This window comes from Prionailurus viverrinus, chromosome A1, assembly GCF_022837055.1.
Source record: "Prionailurus viverrinus isolate Anna chromosome A1, UM_Priviv_1.0, whole genome shotgun sequence".
Lineage (NCBI taxonomy): Eukaryota > Metazoa > Chordata > Mammalia > Carnivora > Felidae > Prionailurus > Prionailurus viverrinus.
The window spans coordinates 52,115,990-52,140,931 of NC_062561.1; the positions used below are offsets into that span (position 1 = coordinate 52,115,990).

The window sequence follows — 24,942 nt, forward strand, 5'->3', positions numbered from 1 at the left end:
CTGTTGTCTCCCTTTCTTTGTGTTGCAGGGATACTGCTACCCGCATCTGCCACTGAGCATGCGGGAAAAATCCTTCAATAGATTCTTTACTTAGGACTTTCAGTAGTATTACTCCACTTCTCCAGGTTTTAGTAGTCGCCAGAATATCCAGAAGATAGACTGAAACTTGGAAAGGTGATACAGGTGGTTAAGTGGTGGTCTAGCAAGCTGGAACTCCAGATAGGAAGGGTCAGGGCAGCTGCCACACATGTTAATCTAATTTCTGGAGGCTCTCGCCAAGCAAGTTAAATGCAGAACACCCACCCTACAGGCAGAAGCTAGAGATACAGATTGATATCTGAGAAGACCCAAGTGTTTCTGAACAGAGCCATATCTAAAACCAATGAATGATAGGATGTGCTAGCAGCTCCAGAAGGATGCGGTACATTGTTACAAAGATGGGTATGTAAAGTCCCTGAGAAGGAACTTTCACTAGATAGCGTATCATCTGAGGATGAGAACCAGTTCTGTGCACTTTTCTTATAATAAAATCTTAGACTTTTCTCTGTGCTAAACACTTGCAATGCTAAGTCAATATTAATTGAATGAAACTAGTGATTCAACTCTTCTGCTTAAAAGCGCCCCCCTTCCACCGCCCCCCGCCCCAAGCAGATTTGCCAATGGTTTCCAAAAGATGTAAGGAGAGCAGGCTGGCAGGCAAGATTAGGGATATTGGGATAGAGGTCTAAGGTTTTGTTTTTCTCTGTCGTCTCCCGCTCCGTAAGTCTGACCTAATAGCTTGTAAATTATTAAAGAGATGGAGCACTGTACAATTTTACTCATGTTTCGCCCATAATGAGTCTTGCTTTTTTTGCTCACTGCTTGACGGCCAACTCGTGTCTGGCACAGTTAAGTGGTCAAGGATCTTTGGTTTGATAAATGTAAGAACATACATAGTATGGAAAACGTTCTTGTTTCATTATAACAAACACTGGCGGTAACAAAATAATTTAAATTTGACTACTTTAGAATAAACTAAACACTTGGCTCTTTAGCAGCTGGCCACTGTCTTCGAAGGATTTCTTCTTTCTTCTCCGCCTCTCTCCCACCATTTTGTTTCTGTATTACCAATTAATGGATTAATAGCATCGTCTCAAAGTCTTTATGTTCCACGTTTTCACTTTTCGGCCCTTATAGTTCCCTGGCCCTCTGGTTCTCTATAGGTTTCATAAACCAGTGGCTAGTGGCTAAGTTCCTTCGGCACAAGAGCTCTTGGACGGTAGCAAACCACCTGGCACAAGGTGCACCCCTCTAGGGCAGGCACCTGCAGAGACTTTTTTGGAACTCCGCCCCTGGTTCAGAGATCCGCGCAGTTCGCACTCTCCGCAGCTGCGGGAGGAAGTGCCTGTGACGGGAAAGTTCAGGCCAGGTCCAATCAAGCACCGTGGGGTTAGGTGGCGGAAGCGGGGCCTCAGGACCCCAGGACCCCTGCCCAGGCTGCTAGCGGGGCCCGAGGGAGCTCCTCTTCCACCCCACCGGCCCCGCCCACCCGGCGTTCGCGCCCCGCCCCGCCCCCGGGCCGCGGCTAAAACCCGGAGCCGCCGCTGCGCCCAGGGGACCGGAGGGACGCTCTGAGCATGTGCAGAGCTGCTTGGCGGCGGCTCCCTCGGCCGGAGGCTGGGGCTCGGTGCTGATGCTAACACCCGACTCGGCCTCCACCCCAGCGTGGTCGGCGCCCCGGGCCCGGGCGGCTGGGAAGGAGCCGTAGCCTCCCCGCGGCCCGAGGAGCAGGCGCGGCGGCGCGCAACCCCCCCCCCCCCCCCCCCAGCGGCCGCGGCGCCCTCGGGGCCCACGATGATGGCGGAGCAGGTGAAATGCGCCTCGGCAGGGGGCGGCTCCGGAGCGGGCTCCGGGCCGGTGGTGAACGCGGAGCTGGAGGTGAAGAAGCTGCAGGAGCTAGTGCGTAAGCTGGAGAAGCAGAACGAGCAGCTGCGGAGCCGGGCGGCCAGCGCGGCCGCCGCCCCGCACCTGCTGCTGCTGCCGCCACCGCCGCCCGCCGCGCCGCCCCCCGCCGGGGCCTGCAGCCCGTTGGGACCGCGGAGCCCCCCGGCCGTCGCCGCCTCGGGGGGCCTGGGGCTGGGGCTGGCGTTGGGCGCCGGGGGCGGCGGCGGCGGCAGCGGCGGCTCCAGCCCCGCGTTCCCGGGGACCTACTGCCTGCCCAGCCCGGCGCCCTCCCTGCTCTGCAGCCTGGCGCAGCCCCCGGAGGCACCCTTCGTCTACTTCAAGCCGGCGGCGGGCTTCTTCGGCGCGGGCGGTGGCGGGCCGGAGCCGGGGGGCGCGGGGACGCCGCCGGGGGGAGCCACCGCGCCGCCCTCGCCTCCCTCGCCTCCCTCGCCGCCCCCGACGCTGCTGGACGAGGTGGAGCCGCTGGACCTGGATAGCGTGGCCGCTTGGCGGGACGAGGACGACTACACCTGGTATTGCCGAGCTCCGCTCCCTCCCCGGAACCCTGGCCTCCGAGGCCTCGGGACGGCGGGGAGGGCGTGGGCTGGGAGGAAGAGGGGGACCTCGCCATTGCCCCCGGACGTGGTGGCCTGGCAGGTGCCCAACTCGGCGACGAGCTGAGGCTTTTCATGAGGGCGGAAACCTGTTTCTCATAGCTCAGGCTGACCCAGCTGGGGATGGATTGGTCCCCTCCATCTCGCTGTATTCTGCTTTCTGCTGAGTATTCGGTCCCAAGCTCCTTTTTCGCATTAACTGAAAAAATATGCCGTCTTTTTGCTACCCAGTCCTGCGTTTTTCTCCCAGTCATTTTTGGGAGTAACGGGGGATGGGCAGGGTTTGGCCTCAGTTTGCGACCGTTCCCTGTCTTTTCTCCCCAGCGAACGCTGGACAGGCTTTGCGTATCGTCCCTTTCCGTGGCATCCCGAGCCGCCTGGTGATGGATCTCTCCTTAGAGATTCGTTCTTGCAGTTTGACTTGTGCAGTCGCATGTCCTCTTTTGCTGCATTTTCATTGATAGCTTCTCATTTCGAAGACTGACTTGGTTTTTGAAATGTGCTGCCACCACCGGCTTTCCTATCAGTACTGATGTCAAAACATGAGGGCTTTTCGGGGAATGGAGTGAGCAGCTTGAAAACACTGTTACTTAGAAACCAAGGATCTGTCTTTAATTTTTTTTTTTAAATCAAACTGTTGATTGAATAAAAGTGAGATTAGAGAAACTTTTAAAAAAATTTTTTAGAAGCCGTAAGTTGGTTATCAGAAAACTTGTGGCTGGTAGCATCTTTTCATTTGAAATCTGGTTCGCCCTTTCTGTGTTCCAACCGTGACTCACTTTGGGGAGGTCTAGTTCCCTTTTCATGCTGCTTACTCGTGGAGTAAGTCCTTTCATGACTGATTTCTTTTAGTTGGCTCATATGCTTTCCTCCGTCACTAGAGGTAGTGGGATATGGTAAGATGAGCAGAAGCCCCAGATGAGGTAGAACTTGGTCCCTGCAGGAAAACCAACAGCATTCACCTCTGCAGAGCTACGTGGCATGGAATGGTTGTAGTCCTTTTATCTAGGGTCGTTTTACTTAGGACCCTTCCTGTTTTGGGTCAGCTGGATTTTCCTCACTCTCTGTGTTCCTGTTGCATGAACACACAGCGGGAATGAGAAATGGAGAACCTTCCTGGTTTCCTATTGAGAACTGTAGTGCTTCTTTAGACTCTTAGAACTCAGACTGCAAAAGTTTAGTAACCAATTGATTTGATTGGGAGAATCAAAATGTACGGGAGCTACAGCAAAGCAAACTCCCCCTCCCCCTCCCCCTCCTCCTCAGTACTCCTCCAAAGCAAACTCCTCCTCCCCTCCTCCTCCTTCGTACTTGTCCGCAGCTGTGCTGATAGCTCAAGTTGTAAAAATCAAAACCGCTTACCACTTTGGGGAGAGTTAAGCCATTCTTTAGAAGTTACACCTTTATTTTTGTGAAGCCCAGGCTGTATTGTAAACGCAGTTTCAACCTGAATATGGTAGTAGAAGATGCTCTCATGCTGGTTGTTCTTAGGTTCTATGAAAACTATAAGCCCTTAGGCCACTTTCAGATTATTTTATGTTGATTTAGTCCCCACTTGGCCTTTCCTAGAGATAACGTACTTAAATAGTAAAGGAGAACTTGTTTGTGTTTTTGATCCTATGCGTTAAAAATATTAGCATTTTAAAATGTGTTATGATATACTTACTGTTGTCTAACTATTGCTAGAATTCTGGTATGTAGGCTTTCCTTTTGTAGTTTTCTGTTCTTCAAAATAGTATTGAAATGACTTTGAAAAACAATGACCTCCTTAGTAGGATTACTGTTAGCCCTTCAGATGGTTCCCAGTGAATGTAAATTAATTATAGCAGGTTCTACTGATTTCACTCATCGAGTAGTTAGGTGACTACATAAATCAGTGCCTTGACACTTTACAAATGTTTCTCCAGACAAGTGGCATACTGTTTTATGGAGTATCTTTCTCAAAACAAACCTAGGATTAGAATCTCATGTGGAAAAACAGAGGGATCATTACTCTCAGGTGGGATGTAACTTAAAAAAATTTAAGGTCGCCTGATTTACAGAAACCTTTCATGGCGTTTTGTACACTACGGTATTTTTGTATTGCAGTATTTTGGCCTGTTGATAAACAAATAAACAGGGTCTGATTTTCAAAGTTTAACCCGCTTGTAAATGCTTGCAAAGCTCTGATTTTCCTTCATCACTGCAAACTGTTTAAGTACCTGTCCTGTAGTGTCACAGATAAGGTGCTTTTCACTGGATTCCCTAGATGTTTGCAGGGAAGCAACGTATTTTTATTTCCCCTGTTAAGAAACAACTGTAGTGGATAAGAAGTAACTGAATATTTTTAAAATATCTAAAAATAGTTTTACATTTTCACTATAAAAAAAACACACAAAACAACACAACCCAACACAGAAGTGAGTGTCAAGTCACGGGAGTCTCCCCTCTTGTTCAGTTCACTGCCATGATTGAGTTTACCCCTGTTAACATTCTGTAGATCCTTCAAGATCAAAACATGATTATACCAATCAATATGCAAATATATACACCTCAATTTTTTACTTACCTTTCACTGAACATATCTTGGACATCTTTGTCTCCCTGTGACAATCGCATCATTGTTAAAGTAACAGTAGTAAGGATCGGCTTACTGTTAACATAGTGCTTATAATTTTTCATGCATTGTTATCATGATTTCATCCTTGGGGGCTAAACAAAATTGATATTTGATTATTTAGAATAGTATTTCCCACTAAGATGTCTTATCTTCAGGAAAGAAATTCACAAACTTAGATTAATTCTTGAATATTTTAAGAAGTTCTTTCCTATAGGTCCATTTTATTCTAATAAAACTTTGGACTATAACTGTTCACATTTTATTAACCTGGACAACTCTTGGCTCAAGAGTTATGTGTAGAAGGAAAACAGTGACTCATAGAATCAGTATTTGCTTGATGATGGTTGATTAGTTAATGAACGATCAATCGGGTCTCTTAGATCTTTTCCCCAAACAATTATTTAATCTATAAGCATCTTCTGTTTACAAAAAACAAAGCACAAAACTTTGTAAGAAGGATGGTGTGTTCTGCTTTTCATTTTGATGAAAAGCTTTGAAAGAAAGTAATGGTCTCATGTCTTCAAATATTCATCCCAGTTGAATTTGAATTGTTTGATTTTGCTTTAATCTTAGCACAAGGCTGTTAGAAATCAGTGTCTCAGAAAACTAGATTTTGGTTCCAGAACCTTAATTCTTTAATCCGTCCAGTTGTTTTGATCCCATAGTAAACTTCTCATCCTGCTCTACGGAATCTTCAGTGATCTTCCTACTAATTTGACAGCCTTCACTTTCCAGAAGACCTTAGGTGAGAAAGTAAAGGGGAAATCTGTGAGTGTCAGGAGCAAATACGAAGGTCCAAGGATTGAAGTGTTGATACATACATGGACCGTGTGACTGCATGATATGCCAGCCTGTAAGAAGGATGGTTTCAGGATCACTGTCCCAGTGTCGCCAGGCTGAGAGGCACCAGGGTATAAGGAGGAGAAATCAGATTAGTATGAAGTGGTAAGGGGAGCAGTAAGTTAACTGTGTACTAGACCTTTCCATGACCCATTTCAGCTCCCCTGTTTCGTGATTGAGGGACTGAAGCTCCAAGGTGGAATGATTTCCAAAGGCTCCACCAGTTAGTGACTGAAAGGTTAAGACCACATTTCAGGTTGTTTACACAGATTCTGAAGCGTTTACACCACTGATATTTTCCCCTAGCTTGGTTATGACCCAATAGTGTGTTATAAAGTCAGTTTAGTGGGTTGACCAGCATTTCTTTTTTAAAAAATGAAGAGCAGAATATAAAATCAGAATGCGTCGTGTCTTATAACACAAATTTGTCTTGATTAAACTTCAGTTTTACATGTGTGTGCCCTGGCTTGAAGTAGTAATTGTATTTGTGCGATATGATCACAGTCAGGAAAATTCAATTTTACACCATTTGAAAGCAAGACAGTCTTGGGGAAAGTAGGTGGAGAAGCACAGCTCTCTGAAGATAGGGCAGCACTGGGGAAAGTCAGGTCTTGCACACCTCAATCAGGAAGACAGGTCTATATTCAGAAAATGCCAAATAAAAATATGCCAGCTAACATAAAATACAGTCCCACAGGGCCTTTATTTTAGTGAAGTGGCAATTAGAAGAATATTGAGACTAACGTAAAAAGGATGTGGCAGAGATTTTGAACTTGCCCAATTGGAAAGGACAGGAGAAAAGTTTCATAATTATACAAGGGGGAGAAATAGTGATATGTACAAACTAAGGAAAATTTAATGAATGAGATATTCATCTTTCATGTGTAACACCCAAGACCCTGGACAGCTGGCTAAATCATTGCCAATTCTTTATCAGAGCTGCTGAACACCTTGTACTATGCATATGGCACAGCTAAATTAGACCACCTAAACTGTTTTTTCCATAATTGATTTTCAGCGAAAAGACCAGAGGGTGCTTCACTTTCTGACAATGCTAATTGAAAACCTGAGTGTTTTCTAGAAGCAAATGGAGTTGACTGAAGCATGTGCTGAGGTCTTTGAAACACTGCAGTGAGACATAGAAATAAAAATTTAAATTGAACTGTGGAGGGTTGGGGGGAGAGTCTTATAGGACAATTCCATAACTGAAATTTGGATTTCATGTGTCCTTTTAATAGCTTAGTGGCGGAAAGTTTGCTTTGCAGTGGCTGACCATTTTGACCCTAGCAGGTGCTGGTGAATCAAACACTTGAATTTGACTAAAGATTGATCGATTGTGCTTATCAGTGCTAATGTTTTAGCTTTTCTTAAAATAGAACTTGGGATGATTGAAGGCTCTTAAATTACATGTCTGAAAACTGCCACATATTACTTCTCAGTGACAGGTTCCTAAAATCTGTGTATATATTTTGCTGTGTCATTTGTTTTTGTGTTATCAGAAGGATGACTTTAGAACCAAATGTCTACTTGAGAGTAACTGAGATTTCTGGGTCGTTGTAATACTTCCTTTGAAACCTTCGGATTATTATTTTGGTTATTCCTGTCCCTCCCCATGTTAGCACTTGTATTAAGTGAGGCCATCAAGAATGAAATGTATGGAAAAGAAGAGATTCTGCGAGAAAACTAACCGTTTCTAGTCATGTGCTTTTGGAAGTTATTGAAGCAAGGTTAAAGAAACTTAAGAGTGTGACATTTTAAAGATAGCTTTTCTAATATTTGAAGAATTCTCAAGTTTTAGATGAAGGTTTTTCTTTTTTTTTTTTTAATTTTTTTTTTAACGTTTATTTATTTTTTTGAGACAGAGAGACAGAGCATGAACGGGGGAGGGTCAGAGAGAGGGAGACACAGAATCTGAAACAGGCTCCAGGCTCTGAGCTGTCAGCACAGAGCCCGACGCGGGGCTCGAGCTCATGGACCACGAGATCATGACCTGAGCCGAAGTCGGTCGCCCAACCCACTGAGCCACCCAGGCGCCCCTAGATGAAGGTTTTCTTATATTCTTGCCAGATTGTAATATAGTTTCATCCATGAAGCTATAGAATTTGAAAGAGCAGTTTGGAAGGCAGGAGGTATGCTGTATTAATGATGGCAAATTAGGATACTGTGATGACAAATAAGGTGATTTTTATGACTTTTAGGAAGATTGGAACCATGTAGGAGAAATACAAGTTTTACCTTGCTTATCTAATTTTGGAGTTATGTTGTACTCAAGGAGTCTGGAGTTATGTGATCTCCATCTGCCTTTTTTCTTTATTTACATCCAGCTCTACGCCTAGCCATAGAAATAGTAGGCTCAGAGCTATCCTGGGTAGGTTGTTTGGAGACTGACTGAAAATGATCACTTGGTTTTTGTTTTTGTTAAGTTTGTGAGAGAGAGAGGGAAGGAGGGAGGGAGGAAGGAAGGAGGGGGGGAGAGAGACAGTGTGAGTGGGGGAGGGGCAGAGAGGGGGAAAGACAGAGAATCCCAAGCAGGCTTCGCACTGTCAGTGCAGAGCCCGATGCTATTCGGAGGTTGAACTCATGAACCTCGAGATCATGACCTGAGCTGAAATCAAGCCAGAAGCTTAACCGACTCAGCCACCCAGGTGCTCCTGAAAATGATCACCTGTCTTCATATCATCCATTTGCACAATGCTTCTAAAGTTTTATTAAGGTAATGCAACAAATACGGCAAGGCTTTTTATAGAAAGCAGCAGCCCTCTATCGTTCCTACCTCTGAGTCTTCCACAGAGGCATCACTTGATACTCGTCTGGCTCTGTGTTTCACTTTTTATTTCTAAACAGTCCTCCATACTGTCTTAGACATTTGTAGACTTGTTTTGGAAGATGAAGACTAAGCTCTCTTCTCTTCACCCCCAAACCGTCATATCTGCTTTCCTTACTCCTAATGGGATCTTTGGATTAAATCCTATGTAACGCCTGTATTATAACTGTTCTTAGCTGAGCCCTGTGAATTGTGTGTTACATTTATTTTCCTCTAATCTCTCTGTTGCTCCAAGAGTTAGTAATGGATTCTGTTTTTCCCCTTCAATTTCTTTAATCCCTATTACTAATTTTTTCAAATACTCTATAAAAGCCATATATTCCTTGATTAGGTCATATATATCTGACAGTTTCTCTCTTTTTTTTCCCCCCCTTTTTGAGGAAGTGTGTGTGCAAGTGGGGAGAGGAACAGAGGGAGAGAAAGAATCTTTTTTTTTTTTTTTTTTTTAATTTTTTTTTTTTCAACGTTTATTTATTTTTGGGAGAGAGAGAGACAGAGCATGAACGGGGGAGGGGCAGAGAGAGAGGGAGACACAGAATCGGAAACAGGCTCCAGGCTCTGAGCCATCAGCCCAGAGCCCGACGCGGGGCTCGAACTCCCGGACCGCGAGATCGTGACCTGGCTGAAGTCGGACGCTTAACCGACTGCGCCACCCAGGCGCCCCTGAGAAAGAATCTTAAGTAGGCTCCACACTCAGTGGGCTTGATCCCATGATCCTAGGATCATGACTTGAACTGAAACCAAGAGTGGGATGCCCAACCAACTGAGCCACCCAGGCACCCCCATTTGAGTCTCATATCTGTTTTAAAAATTTTATGCCATTCCTTCTGGAACTTTTAAGCCCATTGCTCTAGTCTTTACTGTTTGCTTCTTAGGCTGCAGGCACAGTGCTGTTTCTATGGGAATTCTTTAGGTTTCTTGCCTTTGTAGGATCCCCCATTTTTAAAATTCTTTGTCTTCATAGTTCATTTATTCTGGTAGGTGGGACACAGCTTCTAATAGCTTTATGAGAAAGGGCACATTTATGAGAAGTACACTGTGAAATCTTGTATATTTCAAAATGTCTTTATCAGGGTGCCTGGGTGGCTCAGTTAAGTGTCTGGCTTTTGAATTTGGCTCAGGTCATGATCTCATAGTTCATGGGTTCAAGCTCCACATTGGGCTCTGTGCTGGCAGTATGGAACCTGCTTGTGATTCTCTCTCTCTCCCTCTCTGCTCCTACCCAACTCTCATTGTCTCTGACTCTCTCAAAATGAATAAAAAAATAAAAATGTCTTTTTTCTCATAAAGATTCATAGTTGGGCTGGATATAAAAGTCTAAGTCAGTTACTTTTCCTTATGTTTGAAGGCATTGTTCTGTTTTCTAATTTTTATTGTGTTTTATATATTGAAGTGTACTGTGATTTGGATACCTAATCCTTCTTGATTTCTTTAGCTTTCTTTATCCCTAGTTTTCTAAAATGTCATGTTGTACCTTGATAGAGGCCTCTCTATTTGTCGTACTGGACTTTGTAGGTGTTTTCACTTTAGAGCCCAGTGGCCTGCCTTCAATTCTCAGAATTTTTCTGCCTTTTAAAAAAAAAAAAAAAACTTTTTCCCATGTGTGTGTGTGTGTGTGTGTGTGTGTATGTGTGTGTGTGTGTTTTAGAACCTGTAAAATAAGGTGCAGGCCCACCTGTACAATCATTTAATTTTTTAATCTGTCTTCTTTCATTGAAAGTAAATCTGTCTTTGTTTTGCATCTGGAAGACTTCTTGATCTTTCAAACTCACTTATTGAATTTTCTGTTTCTGCTAAAATAGTTTCATTTTCCAAGAATGAAGAAACCCTTCCTTCCTTTTTTTTTTTTTTTTTTGTGAAAGCAATGTTTTCTCTCAGATGATACCAATTTTAGTTGTTTTAGATTTTTCATCAGTTCCATGCATTGATTTCTCAGTTCTTTTTTTCTCTACTTTTAGTCTCAGCCTTCTATTTACAAGGAATAGTCTAGGTATCTGGTGTCATTGATTATCTGTTTATACCCAAAGGAGACAGTTACTGAAATTGATCTGAAGTTCGGCATGGGTAGAGCTCTTCATAAGTGATTGGATGGGTAGTCAGTTCACGTTTCATTCAGCATTTCTAGGTCTTCTCTTGGGTTCATCTGTTTCTCCAGACACAATGATTCTATACTGCTGAGAGATAGAAGTAATTCAGTCAATTCTAGGAATGTAAAGGGAGAATGGGGCTAGGGTTTTAACCAGTCAGCATGTAGACTTTCATTTCACGTCTCTGGCTCAGTAAAGTACTTCATCCTTCGTTCTGCTAAATTGATGTGCCTGAAGTCAGAACTTCTGGGTCAGCCTGTCCAGATCTTAAGTTGGCTCTGGTCTTAAGTTGTGATGGCAAAGAGGTGGTGGGACTGAGCCTGTTGGGAGTGAGCAATGCTTTTGAATATGCTACAAGGCTGTGTGGTCAAATTAAAGAACTATATTGCATAGGCCTAAGGGATTAAGGAAATCTTCTTAAAGAGTTCCCTTATAAGTAAGAAAATCCACAAAAAATGACCTCAAATGTCCAACTGAGGCAACCTGGTTGGTGGAAGCTTTCTTATAGAAGATAAGAGCAGTTCTTATGATGCTAGAGGTAATGGGCAGAGCAGTGCTTCAGACAGTAGCTTCCTGTGGCAGCTGAGAGGATTTGAGAAAAAGCAGAGACTCAGGTGGTGACCTGAATTTGTGCGTTAAACAGTGAGGATAACTTACTAAAGAAGTCTAAAGATAATTTCCACAGTTGACTAAATTAGTGGTTCATTTCTGTCAGGGCTGTGGCACCTACTTGTTTCACCTGAATTCATCTGCTTCACCTTGAGATGGCTACTCAAGTCTCAAGGACACTGAGGGACAGAAAACAGTAGGTTCCTGTCTTGTGAATTTTTTAGCTTTATTGAGACAGTAGTGAAGTATAAGCTGCCTATATTAAAATATATTATTTGATAGATTTTGACATATGTACACACCAATAAAACCATCACCACAATTAAGAAGAGTGGACATATCTTAATGCTCCAAGTTTCTTTGTGGCCCTTTGTATGCCCTCTCTCCTCCTGCCTACCTCCCATCAAGGGAACCACTGGTCTGCTTTTTGGTCAGTTTAGATTAGTTGCATTTTCTATACTTGCATATATACAAAACTATATAGTATGTACTGTTTTTTGTTGGTTTTTGGTCTGGCTTTTTACAATCAAGATAATTATTTTGAAATTCTTCTGTGTTGTTACATGAATCAATAGTTTATTCCTTTTTATTGTGAGAGCTGTTAGACTGTATGGATGTAACAATGGTTTGTTTATCCATTCATCTTTAAATGAACACTTGGGCTCTTTTCAAGTTTTGGCTATTCCAAATAAGTCTTTGTGTGGACACATGCATTCATATCTTTTGACTAAGTACTTGCTGTTGAGAGGCTGGAACAGAGTAGGTATATGTTAACTTTTTACGAAGCTGCCAGTCTTTCCCATAGTGCTTATGCTGTTTCACATTTCCACCAGCACTGTATGAGAGTTGCAATTGCACCTTATTATCACCGATAACTTGCCATGGCCAGTCGTTTTAGTTTTAACCGTTCTAATAGATGGGCAGTAGTACCTCGTAGTGGTTCTGCTTTGCATTTCCCTAATGACAAATGATGAGCGTATTTCCTATAATGCTGTTTGCCATTCATAGATTTTGTTTGGTAAAGTGTTCAAATCTTTTGTCCATTTTTAAAAATTGAGTTGCTCATTATTAAGTTTGCAGAGTTTTTATGTATATTCTACATACAAGTTTTTAAACCAGATATGTGATATGCAAATATTTTTACCCAATCTGTGGGTTATCTTTTATTCCTTCTCTTTCAGAGAGCAAAGGTTTAATTTTAATTTTAGTGAAGCCTAATTGATAAAATTTTTTTTTCTTTTATGGATCATACTTTCCATATAAGAAATTGTATCTAAGAAATATTTACCAACTCAGGTTTACAAAAACTTTGCCCATGGTTTCTCATTAAAAGTTTTATCGTTCCAGGTTTTCCATTTTTGTGAACATGTCTTGAGTTAACTTTGGCTCTTGTGTGAAGGCTGGGTCAAAGTACTTTCTGTGGGGTGCCTGGGCGGCTCAGTCAGTTGAGTGTCCAGCTCTTGATTTAGACTCAGGTCATGATCCCAAGGTTGGGGGCTCAAGCCCACCATTGGACTCGGCCCTGAGCATGGAGACCACTTAAGATTCTTTCCCTCTGTCCCTCTGTCCCTGCTGAGAGATAGAAGTTCTCCCCCGTTTGGGTGTTCTGTCTCTGAAAAGAATTTAAAAATTTGCTTTTTGCAGATAGATATCCATTTGTTTCAGCATGATTTATTCAGAAGACCATCTTTTCTTCATTGAATTGTCTTTATACTTTGTCAAGAATCAGTTTTCCATATGTGTATAGTTCTGGACATTTTGTTTCCCCATTGATCTGTATATCTTTACATCATACTAAACTGTCTTCACTGTTGTAGCTTTGTAATGTGTCTCAGTCAGTGGTAGCTCTTGAACTTCATTGTTTTTTAAAGGTTGTTTTGACTCTTCTAGGATCTTTGCATTTCCATATGAATTTTAGAATCAGCTTTTACATTTCTTTAAGAAGCTTACTGAAATTTGGGAATTTTGTTAAATAGATAAATTTAGGGATAATTTACATCTTAACAATATTCTGCCTTCTAATCCATGAACTTGGTCTGTATTTTTATTTATATCTTCTTTAATTTTTTTCAGAATGCTTTGTACTTTTCAGTGTAGAGGGCTTGACATACTTTGTCAGATTTATCCTTAGGTATCTTATTTTTTTTTTATACTATTGTAAATGGAAAGTGAAATTTCAAAAATGCTGATTGTTGCTAGTATAGAAATGCAGTTAACTTTTGTATGTTGATCTGGTATGCTACAATCGTGTTACTAAACTCCCTTCTTAGTTTTGGTACCTTTTTTGTAGGTAGATGATCATGTCATCTGTGAATAACGATAGATTTACGACTTCCAGTCTAAATGTTTTTATTTATTGCATGATTGTACTAGCTAGAACCTCTAGTCTTTATATCGTTCTTGATGTTAGGGGAAAAGTGTTTAGTCTTTCACTGTAAAGACACTGTTTTTGTAAATGCCTTTAATCAGATTAAGGGTGTTTCCTTTTTAATTTGCTGAGAGTGTTTAATGGATGGATGTCATATGCTTTTTTCTTTGTTGAGATTATTACATGCCTTTTCTGTGATAAGCTACACTGATATTTGAATGTTAAGCCAATTTTCATTCCTGGGATAAACCCCACGTGGTACTGATAAAGCATCCCTTTTACATACGGTTGGACTCAATTTGCTAAAATATTCAGATTTGTGCTTCTGTGTTCATGAGGGATATTGGTCTTCAATTCCTTCCTTTATAATATTTGGTAGAATTTAGGAGTGAAGCCTTCTGGACCTGGGCTTTTTGTTGTGGGTAGTCTTTTACATTTATATCCTTTAACTTTTAACCTGTGTGGTTATATTTAGAGTGCATATATTGTAGACAGCATATAATTGGGTCTTTTCTGATCACTTTAAAAATGAGGAGAAATGTGCTCACGTGCCCATCAGAAGATACCCCTTAGTTTTTATTGACTAGAATTGTTTCCAGAGCTTGTGCCTAAACCAGTAATCAGGCAACTAGGAATAATGGAAATACTCAGATTGGCTTAGCCCAGTGCACCCATCTCTAGGTGAGCTCTCCAGACAGTAATATCAGCATCACCTGGGAACTTACTAGACGTTCAGATTCTTTGACCTCATTCCAAACATACTGAATCGGGTAGGTTAGACCTGCCTGCGACCAAGTGTTTAGCAATTTGTGTTTTAAAAAGCCTGCTAAGAGATCCCAATGCACCAGAGATTGAGAACAACTGACTTAGGCTAGCCTTTACTTGGGAGTCTAGAGCAAGCCACCCAGTACTGGACAGTTCAGAGGTCTTTCAGCAAGGGAGGGTGAAAAGGATGGATTTACATAGGTAGGTATTAATCTTGTCACGGTAGACCAAGGCGGGGCCCAGGAATAAGTTTTGACTAATCACTATATTCCTGATGAAGGGAGGACTGTGGTTCACTCTCTAAGGGAAGAATGTTCTATTAGGATTACTACTAAATTGATTAAAAGATATTTTAAATCTGCATCTGCAGCAGGAGTTAGCAAACTGTGTCCTGGGGCAAATCAGGCCGGCTGCGTGGTTTGAATGGCTAGTCAGCTAGATATTTACATTATTAAAAGACTGGGTAAAAAACCCTGAAGAATACTCTTTCATGACATTGAAAATTATGGGAAATTCAAGTTCCTGTGTCTATAAATATTTTGGAGAAGCACAGTCCTATTTATATACGGTCTGTGATGCTTTGGAGCTGCCACAGTGGAGTTGAGTGGTCGTGACAGAGACTGTGTGGCCCACAGAGCCTAAATATTTACTAGCTGCCCCTTTATAGAAAATGTTTGTCAACCTCTGATCTACAAGAAGAATTTGCTGAAGAATAGTACCACTCCCCAACCATCTTGGATAACTGAGAAATTATTTTGACAGATGGGAGTCCTGACTATAACAGTATGAGAATGAATAATGAAGTAAGGTGTTCCAAGAAAATGCGCTCATTAGAATTGTGGTAACTTTGTTTAAAGAAGTATTACTTGGGGCGCCTGGGTGGCGCAGTCGGTTAAGCGTCCGACTTCAGCCAGGTCACGATCTCGCAGTCTGTGAGTTCGAGCCCCGCGTCGGGCTCTGGGCTGATGGCTCAGAGCCTGGAGCCTGTTTCCGATTCTGTGTCTCCCTCTCTCTCTGCCCCTCCCCCGTTCATGCTCTGTCTCTCTCTGTCTCAAAAATAAAACGTTAAAAAAAAAAAAAAGAAGTATTACTTTCACGATATTTATAATTAGAATGCAGCTTTACAAATGTTAATTACTAGAACCAGTGGTTATAATTTTCTTTCTTTTTTTGTCAGCTAAGGCGATGAACTTCTTTTGTATAACCCTGTGACTGAAAATACTCTCTAAGTTACCTTAGCACCATATATCAGAAATAATATTACGGTTATTTTGAGTTCTGCCTATTCTGTTTAATGGTATAGATGCTGAAACCAAACTTTTCCCTACAACATATCTTTGAAAGCTGTTTGGCTTTCTTGAGAAAGAAGCACATACCAGATTTAGTACAGATTTGAGACGGGGAATAACTGATTATTTAAGGGTTGAGAGGATCAACAGACTTTTACTAGTTTTAGGCTTATATTTTTAAAAAGCACATAAGATTTGCCTCGTTTGCCGTGTCATGTTTACATACATGAGCTCAGTTCACGTAAGATTCTGCCACCAAAGAGATGAAAGTGTCCATTTCTACAAATGCAAGTGAGGTAGTCAGATCATCGCGGTGCCTGTTCAAGGTCAGTTCAATAACAAAAGCCTCCTTTCTGACTATGAGATGTTGGTTTATAGTTTTTTGAAGTCCTCCTTCCCACCAAGCTACAGAGAGCATACTATTTTATTTGGGGGCATTTCCCTGTTAAAAAATAATTTTGGCATTTGAAGTAATCAAATGTGAGCTTTGTTTCCCTAGAAACTTGTTAAATACATGTTGTTTTCCCTAGAAGAGGGGTCATCTCTGTATACCTATATAATACCTATAATGTAGATTTCTCTTTTTAAGGTTATACGTTGGCTCTTCAAAGACATTCACATCATCAGAGAAATCCCTGAGCCCTTTGCAGTGGTGTAGACACGTCCTAGATAATCCGACTCCAGAGATGGAAGCAGCAAGGCGTTCCCTGTGCTTTAGACTGGAGCAAGGTAATTTCGAACCTGCGCATTTACATTCTCGAACTCTTGCCACCGTCAACTCTGTTTTTGTTGCTGGTTTTGGAATTGACAGTTAAATGGAAAAAACCTGCCCAAAGGTATAGCTATTACATGCAATTTGCTTCACATTTATTACACATCAGGATTTCCCAGTGTAAAATGTATTTAGATTCATGCTTGTTTTTAGCCACATTTTTAGCTTGTGTTAGTTTGTATTGAAAGATAGGAATAAACTTTATTTTTCTGTGGTTTTTTTTCTTTCTGTTTGCAAATATACCAATAAATAAAATGGGTCAGCCTTTAATTCTCTGGGGACAGCAAGAAGGTGGTTGTGTGGCTGAATTCCAGGATAGAAAACTGAAGTTTCATTGGGACCTGAGTTCTGACCTTTTTGAGTTCCATGAATGTTTAATTGGGTTGTATAACTGGAAGTCCTAACCTTTATAAACTAAACTGGGAAATAATCTTCACACTGTATATAACATTAGTTAACTTATGGAGCCCAACATAAGTTTAAGTAAAACAAAACAAACAAAAATGGACTTCTGTGGAAGGAAGAGCAGTAAAAGGAATTAGTAAGCAGGACTTAGCTCCTTGCCATTTATATTTAATTAAGGCTGTGATTATTTAGGTTTTTGCTCATCTCTTAACTCTTGGTATCTCTTTCATTATCTAGCAGCAGTGTTTCCATTATCCGTATCACACTTGAGCTTGGAATTACAGATTCCTGCCTCTTCCAGATTAAATAATCAGAATAACTGGGAGTAGGGTCATGGGAATCTGCACCGACAAGTTCACCAGTGTGATTCTTACGCACACTGTAGTTTGAGAACATCACCTCTGCAGCCTTTCGGGGATAACGATGGTTATCAAATTTTGGACAGGAGACAAAGTATAAAAGGTGACATTTCTTGAGCTCTTAATTCTGTGACAGTCAGTGCATTAGGTTCTTGACATCCTTCATTTTATTCAGCCTAACCACACTCATCTGTAGTGGGCACTATACCCACTCCTAGAGAAGGGACAGGTGGAGTGGAGGGCAGTTAAGAGGGTTACTGGGGCCAGAGTGACACCGAGGGGCAGAGCCAGAACCTGGGTCTCCTTGACCCTAACGACTGTCCTTAATCAGTCTTCTGCTTTTTTGGCACAGCCATGACTGAATATCAACAGAAATCTGTTTTAAATATTTGGGAAACATCAAATTAAAAGGCACATTTTATTAACATTGTAACTAAAACGAAATAACTTATTTAGTAATTAGTTGAAGAGTGGGGTAGGAACAAAGGAGAAGTATTAGGGTTAAAGCTTTGGTGATAGATGCTTATCTAAGATAGCAACCATTTGAGTTAGGAGACTTTGTTCATCTACCTAGCTGACCCTCAGCAAACCATTAAGTCCCTCTGGGCTTTTTAAAGGGTTATGTTGACTGTCTCTAAGGTTCCTTATTCAAACATCTCTTTATTCAACTACTCTTTATATGGACACTCTTATATATGAATTTGGCTCAGTTTCATTTGAAGTAAAGTTCAAATGAAATTCAGAACTAGAATCCTTTAGTTGAGGGATCAACAAATTTTTTCTGAAAGGGACCTGATAGTAAATATTTTAGGCTCTGCAGTCTGCACGGTCTCTACCCTCAGTAGAAAGCAGCCATAAATGCAAACGTTAATGAGCAAGGCTCTGTTCCAGTAAACCTTTATCTGTGGACACTGAGATCAGAGACTGGAGTAGGAACTGGAGTGGACACTGAGGTATGAAACTGGGGATGAGTTGGACTTGGGCTACCCAGGCCTTAGTTTGTGACCCCTGCTTTAGTTCATTTGCACACAAGGTAGATTTACATACAAGATTGACTTAAAAAAAATAGAGGCTTTGGGGGCACCTGGGTGGCACCTTGATTTCAGCTCAGCTCAGGGTCAAAAGGTTTGTGGGATTGAGCCCCACATCTGGTTCTCTTTTGACAGCGAGGGCCTGCTTGGGATTCTCTCTCTCTCTCTCTCTCTCTCTCTCTCTCTCTCTCTCTCCCTCCCTCTCTCCCTCCCTCCCTCCCTCCCTCCCTCCCTCCCCCTCCCTCCCCCTCTCTCCCCCTCTCTCCCTCCCTCCCTCTCTCCCTCCCTCTCCCTCTCTCCCTCCCTCCCCCTCCCTCCCTCCCTCCCTCCCTCCCTCTCTCTCTCTCTCCCTCTCTCCCTCTCTCCCTCTCTCCCTCTCTCCCTCCTCATGTGTTCTGTCTCTCAAATAAACATTTAAGAAAAATAGAGGCTTTGTTAAGTTTAATGTAAATAATCCTTATTGGTGGCTGCTTTTGAGAATTGAGACTAAGTGCCTGATTATCTAATTTTCCTTTCACTGACAGGCGGCTAAAGCAGAACTGTGAGGTCATGAGGACAAGATTTAATGTGCTGTAGTTTTATTCATAATGTAATGAATTTAAATTTCATGTAAGAGTTTAAGCAGAGAACTAGCTTTCCAAAACCTACATTAGTGTTTTGTGAAATTTGTGTATAAATCTAAATCCTCTTTTGCTGTGAGACTAAATGGTTTTGTTCCAAAGATCCATAACCCCCTTAGGAGATAAGAAGTCACTGATTACAGTAGGTTGTTCATTGGATGAAATTTGTTTTTGAAATTTAACTTATATTTTATAAAGCAATCTATCATTTAGATTTACTCTTATGAGTATTACAGGGAAAATAGCATATTCCTACCCCACCTCTCATGCCCATTTGATTACCCAGATTCAGTTACTTAACAAAAGCTATTTGTTTTGGTTTTGCTATTTATCTCTCATTAAATTCCCATACCTATAAGTTGTCAACTTCTTGCTTTGAGTTATGAAGGTTTAATTCTTTTTACTACCTTCTTCCCTTTACACCTTTTCTCTGCACATCTTCCCATGTAGCTTTTTGCCAATCTTTAAATAGATTGTTTAATATTGATTACAACAGAAATAATCTTATCTAGGTCATGCAACATTTTATTGTTTTTTCATCTAATCTTTTGTTTTTTTTCTGGAGTTAAAAGTAAAAGGACCCTTACTTGCTGGTTTTGGTTTTTGTCGTTAATTTAACCCCACACACTCCAAATGAACCATCCTCAGTACAGCTAGACATGCAAATCCACCAAGGGTTTTATTTCCCTTTGTTTTTCCAGCCGTTCCTCCTGGTAGTGCCCTCGGCTGGCCCACGATGTGCTCTGAACTGGCTCTCCGCAGGCCCATGCGGCTCTCGTGGGACTTCCTCTTACCCTCGTTCTGCGGATCCTGTCCCCTTTCCAGTGTCACAGTGCCTGTTTCCTGGATGCAAACTTCCTTTTCCTTATATTCCCTCTTTGGGGAGAATTCATTCTTCTCTTGCCTTTTTGGGGGAGTAGAAGAGAAATGAGGATATGGGAGACAGAAACTTTGAGAGCCTCCTATGTCTGAAAGTGTCTGAATTATATCTTTGATCTTGATTATTCTTTGAGCTAGGTGTAGAACTCTAGGTTAGAAACCAGTTCCAGCAGAGTCTAGGAGACATGGCTCCATTATATTTTAGCTTCGGGATTGCTGTTGAAGTCCTCGTACCATTCTAATTTCTGATTCCTGTGAGCTTTCTCTTTAAAATACCTTTTAGATATAATTTTAGAATCTCTTCATTCCTAGTACTTTGAAATTTTCATTTTTTGTGCTATATAGTTAGTGGGCACTTTCAACAAGGAAACTTTAGCTCTACAAAATGTCTTGTGTTATTTCTCTGTAAATCCATCCTCTCCTCCAGTTTTCTCTATTCTTTCATTCCAGACACTCCTTTTAAGTCAAATGTTGAATTGCCTGCTTTGATGTTCAGATTTTATATTCTTCTCTTCTGTTTTCTGCCATGATATTGGTATTCTACTTTCTTGGAGATTGTAAAAATTCCTCTTCGAAACCTCTTTGCTGCATATTAAGTTCATTCCATGTGCTGGGCACCACTGTAGGGAATGAGGGAATGGGGGTGCAGCAGGGACCAAACAGGTGTTAAGTCCATGCCGTCGCTGAATTTACCTTCTAGCATGCACACCTTTACTCAGTCCTCCTGGTTTTGTAAGGTACTGTTATTTGTGTAAGGTATCTTAACTCCAGTAGCTTTTTACTTCAGTTTATTTAAGCAATGGAACCTGTCTTTGATAACAGCAGGAGAGGAGTAGCTCCTTGGGGAGTTGAGAGGGAGTGTTTTCCTAAAGACTTCCCAGCAGTCATCTTGTTTTTGCTTTACTCTGAAGCTCCCTGCCTTCAGGGAGGGAAGGGTGTGTGGTATCCTGCACATTCAATTCTAGAACATTCCAGTTTCTTGTTGGCTTATCCCCCACTCTGGGCCCTTGGAGCAGAGAATGTCAAAACCCAAGCCCATTACCTAATGTTTATCTATTTTCCGTTTGTCAGTGAAATGACCTTCTTAGACTGATAGTGTCTCTTTTCTTGTTTGGTCTTACTTGTAGGTTTAGAAGACTTTTGAGTTTAGCTGTCATTCTAGTGTGTTTTTTTTAACTGAATTTTATTGTTTGTTCAAGTATAATTACCAGTTTGAGGTGCACAGTATAATGATTCAACAATTCTATATATTTGTCAGGGCTCATCAAAGTAGGTGTACTCTTGGGGCGCCTGGGTGGCTCAATTGGTTAAGTGTCCAAATCTTGATTTTGGCTAAGGTCATGATCTCACTGTTCATGAGTTTGAGCCCTATGTCAGGCTCTGTGCTGACAGTGAGGAGACTGCTTGGGATTCTCTGTCTCCCACTCTCTCCATCCCTCCCCTGCTCGTGCTCTCTCTCAAAAATAAACATTAAAAAAAAAAAAGTGTACTCTTAATCCCCTTTATCTGTTTCACCCATTCCTCCTACCTCTCTTCCGGTAATCACCAGTTCTTTGTATTTAAGAGTCTGTTTCTTTGTTTGTCTTTTTTTTTTTTTCATTGTTTGTTTGTTAAATTCCACATATGAGTGAAATCATATAGTATTTGTTTTTCTGACTTATTTCACTTACCATTATATTCTATTCTCAACATCCATGTTGTTACAAATGGTTACAATTTCATTTTTTATGGCTGAGTAATCTTCCATTCTATATATACCATATCTTCATTCATCTATCAGTGGACACTTGGGTTGCTTCCATATGTTGGCTTTTGTAAATAATGCTACATTAAACACAATAGTACATATGTTTTCAAATTAGTGTTTTTGTGTTCTTTGGGTAAATACCTATTTTTTACTGGAATTACTGGATAATAGGGTAATTCTATTTTTAAAGTCCTAGCCACAGCAGTCAGACAATAAAAAGAAATAAAAGGCATCCAAATTGGTAAGGAAGAAGTAAAACTTTCACTATTTGCAGATAATATGATAGTATATATAGAAAACCGTGAAGACTCCACCAGAAAATTACTCGAACTGATTAATGGATTCAGTAAAGTCACAGGATACAAAATTAATGTACAGAAATCTGTTGTGTTTTTATACACTAATAATAAAGCAGCAGAAAGAGAAATTAAGAAAACAATCCCATTTACAGTTGGCACCAAAAATAATAAAATACCTAGGAATAAGCTTAACCAAGGACCTGAAAGCCATATGCACTCCAAAAACTATAGAACATTGATGAAAGAAATTGAAAATGACACAAATAAAAGGTATTGGATTGGAAGAACCAATATTGTTAAAAATGTCCATACTACCCAAAGCAGTCTATAGATGTACTGTAATATCCCCATCAAGATACTAACAAAATTTTTCTCAGAAGTTGAACAGATAATCCTGTACTTTGTATGGAACCACAAAAGACCCCGAATAGCCAAAGCAATCTTCAAAAAGAACAAAGCTAGAGGTATCACAATACCAGATTCAAGCTATACTACAAAGCTATAGTAATTGAAACAGTATGGTACTGGCACAAAAATAGACACATAGATCAATGGAACAGAATAGAGAGTCCAGAAATAAATCCATGCTTTATGGTTAATTAATCTATGACAGAAGAGGCAAGAATATACAATGGGGAAAAGACCACCTCTTCAATTAACGGTGTCGGGAAAACTGGACAGCTAGATGCAAAAAAAATCACACTGGGCTACTTTCTTACACCATACATAAAAATAAACTCAAAATGGATTGAAGAACTAAACTGTGAGACCTGAAACCATAAAATTCCTAGAAGAAGACACAGGCAATAATTTCTTTGACATCAGCCATAGAAACCTTTTTCTAGATTTGCCTCCTGAGGCAAGAGAAAGAAAAACCAAATTAAGCTATTGGGACTACACCAAAATGAAAAGCTTTTGCACAGCAAAACAAAAACGCAGCCTACTGAATGAGAAGGTACTTGCAAATGATATCCAAAAAGAGGTGACTATCCAAAATATATAAAGAACTTCTGCAACTCAACACCAAAAACCCAACTGAAATGGGCAGAGGAATGACCCCATTAAACATTTTGCTAAAGACCTACAGATATCTGGCCAACAGACACATGAAAGGTGTTCAACATCACTCCTTAGGGAAATGCAAATTAAAACCACAATGAAATATCACCTGACACCTGTCAGAATGACTAAAAATCAAAAAACAAGAAACAAGTGTTGATGAGAATGTGGAGAAAAAGGAACCCTGGTGCACTGATGATGGGAATGCAAACTGGTGCCACCACCATGGGAAACAGTATGGAGGTTCCTTAGAACATCTAGTGTGGTTTTCTAAGAGAATAGAGAGGAATTGATAGTCTTCAATATCGAAGAATTCCTACTGGCTTCCAATGAAGGGGATCCTTTGTCAATGATAGCTGATTAACAGGTAACAGAAATTATGGTTTTAACTATTCATATCGTCACATGAATATTTAATTAGGATTATGTAAACATTCCATATTTTAGAACTTACAAGTAATTCTAACAAAGCATTTTGTTCGGACTTCATTTCTGTCTTGAGCAATCAACATTTTCAAGTAACAACTCTTATTGAGCATTTTCTTTGAGAGCAAGTTTGTTTCCTTTAATTTGAATAGAAATTGCCCAAGGACAGTGACCTTGTTTTATTGGTCACACCAGCTAAAAGGGAAGAGTGATTACTGTTGCTAAAATAAATGAATTTTTGTTTATTTTGTAGAGAGAGTGAGCAGGGGAGAGGAACAGAGGGAGAGAGAATCTTAAGCAGGTTGCACGCTCCACACCGAGCCCACCATGGGGCTCAATCCCACGACCCTGGGATCATGACCTGGGCTGAAATTGAGAGTCGGATGCTCAACTGACTGAGCCACCCAGGCCACCCTGTTTAATTCTTCTTGAGCCTAATGTCACAGTTACTGCTGTTAGAATTTCAGTTTTGGTTTTGCACATTTTCAGATGGAATGGAGTCTTTGCACCACTTTCCTTACCAAACATATCATTCTTTTCTTTTCAGTGTCCTTTGAAGTATTAGTTTGCAGCCTTGTTTTACCATTCACAAGCATGTTTATATTAAAATAGGTTTTACTTACTGCCTTTTGTTGGAAATGAGTGGTTGTACCTGCTCCCCACCCCCTCCCCGAATTTAAAGACTGTTCACTAAGACCATCTGCTGCCATGACAAGGAGGGATGACAGATTAGATTTTTTGAAAGGGAAGTGTTTTCCCCTTTCTGCCTCACTTTTCCCATCTCTCTCACTTGTTAACCAAGGGGTAAGTAAATGTTCTTTTCTGCTAGCCTGGGGCTTTAGATTAGATGTTGCTTTCATAATTAGCAAATATGTTGATATTTGGTTTCTATTTCTTGACCCTGATGCTTCTGGGAAGAAAATTACTCAAAAATTAGAGACCAACTCTCTGTAGAATGTGTGGATGGGGGTCCATAGTTATGAGGAGCCGGTGTTTCTGTGGTGGACCTTCTACCCCTCAGTCCCCTGGTCCTACATCCCTTCCTTATTCCTTCTTGGACCCTAGGAATGTAGCATGTACTGTTTTCTTGGTTGCAAGTTAGCAGTCTTCCCTGCTTAAGAAGTAAACTTCTCCGGGAGCACATCTGCGTAGGAGCTGGTCAAGCTCAGTTTCTGTGGCTGCTTCGGGTAGCGTTTCTCCCAAGGTTCTCTGTGTAGTTGCCAATAAGTTTATTTTGATTGTCACTTTGTGAAGGACCCCTGGCTCTCTTCCTGCTGCCTGCTTTCTGTCGGGGGGTCATCCTAGTCCTTCACGCTGTATCTGACGACCTCATGACCCTGGAACTAGGTAACAAAACCTGGTACATTGTGGGAGAATGTATGGGAAGTGTTCACATTTTGTCTTGAGGTTATGAGAACAGGCTTATT

General features: G+C 41.1%; 1 protein-coding gene across 2 annotated transcripts in view; it reads left to right on the top strand.

Moving 5' to 3' along the window:
- Positions 1-1,609: 1,609 nt before the first annotated feature.
- The window catches only part of SLAIN1 (SLAIN motif family member 1), a 62,505-nt gene continuing 39,172 nt past the window's right edge, over positions 1,610-24,942 (top strand). For both annotated transcript variants that reach the window (XM_047875375.1, XM_047875383.1), the window contains exons 1-2: positions 1,610-2,456; positions 16,508-16,647. In XM_047875375.1, coding sequence (XP_047731331.1) covers positions 1,834-2,456; positions 16,508-16,647 — 763 coding nt within the window. In that variant the 5' untranslated portion in view covers positions 1,610-1,833. The remainder of the gene's footprint in view (positions 2,457-16,507; positions 16,648-24,942) is intronic.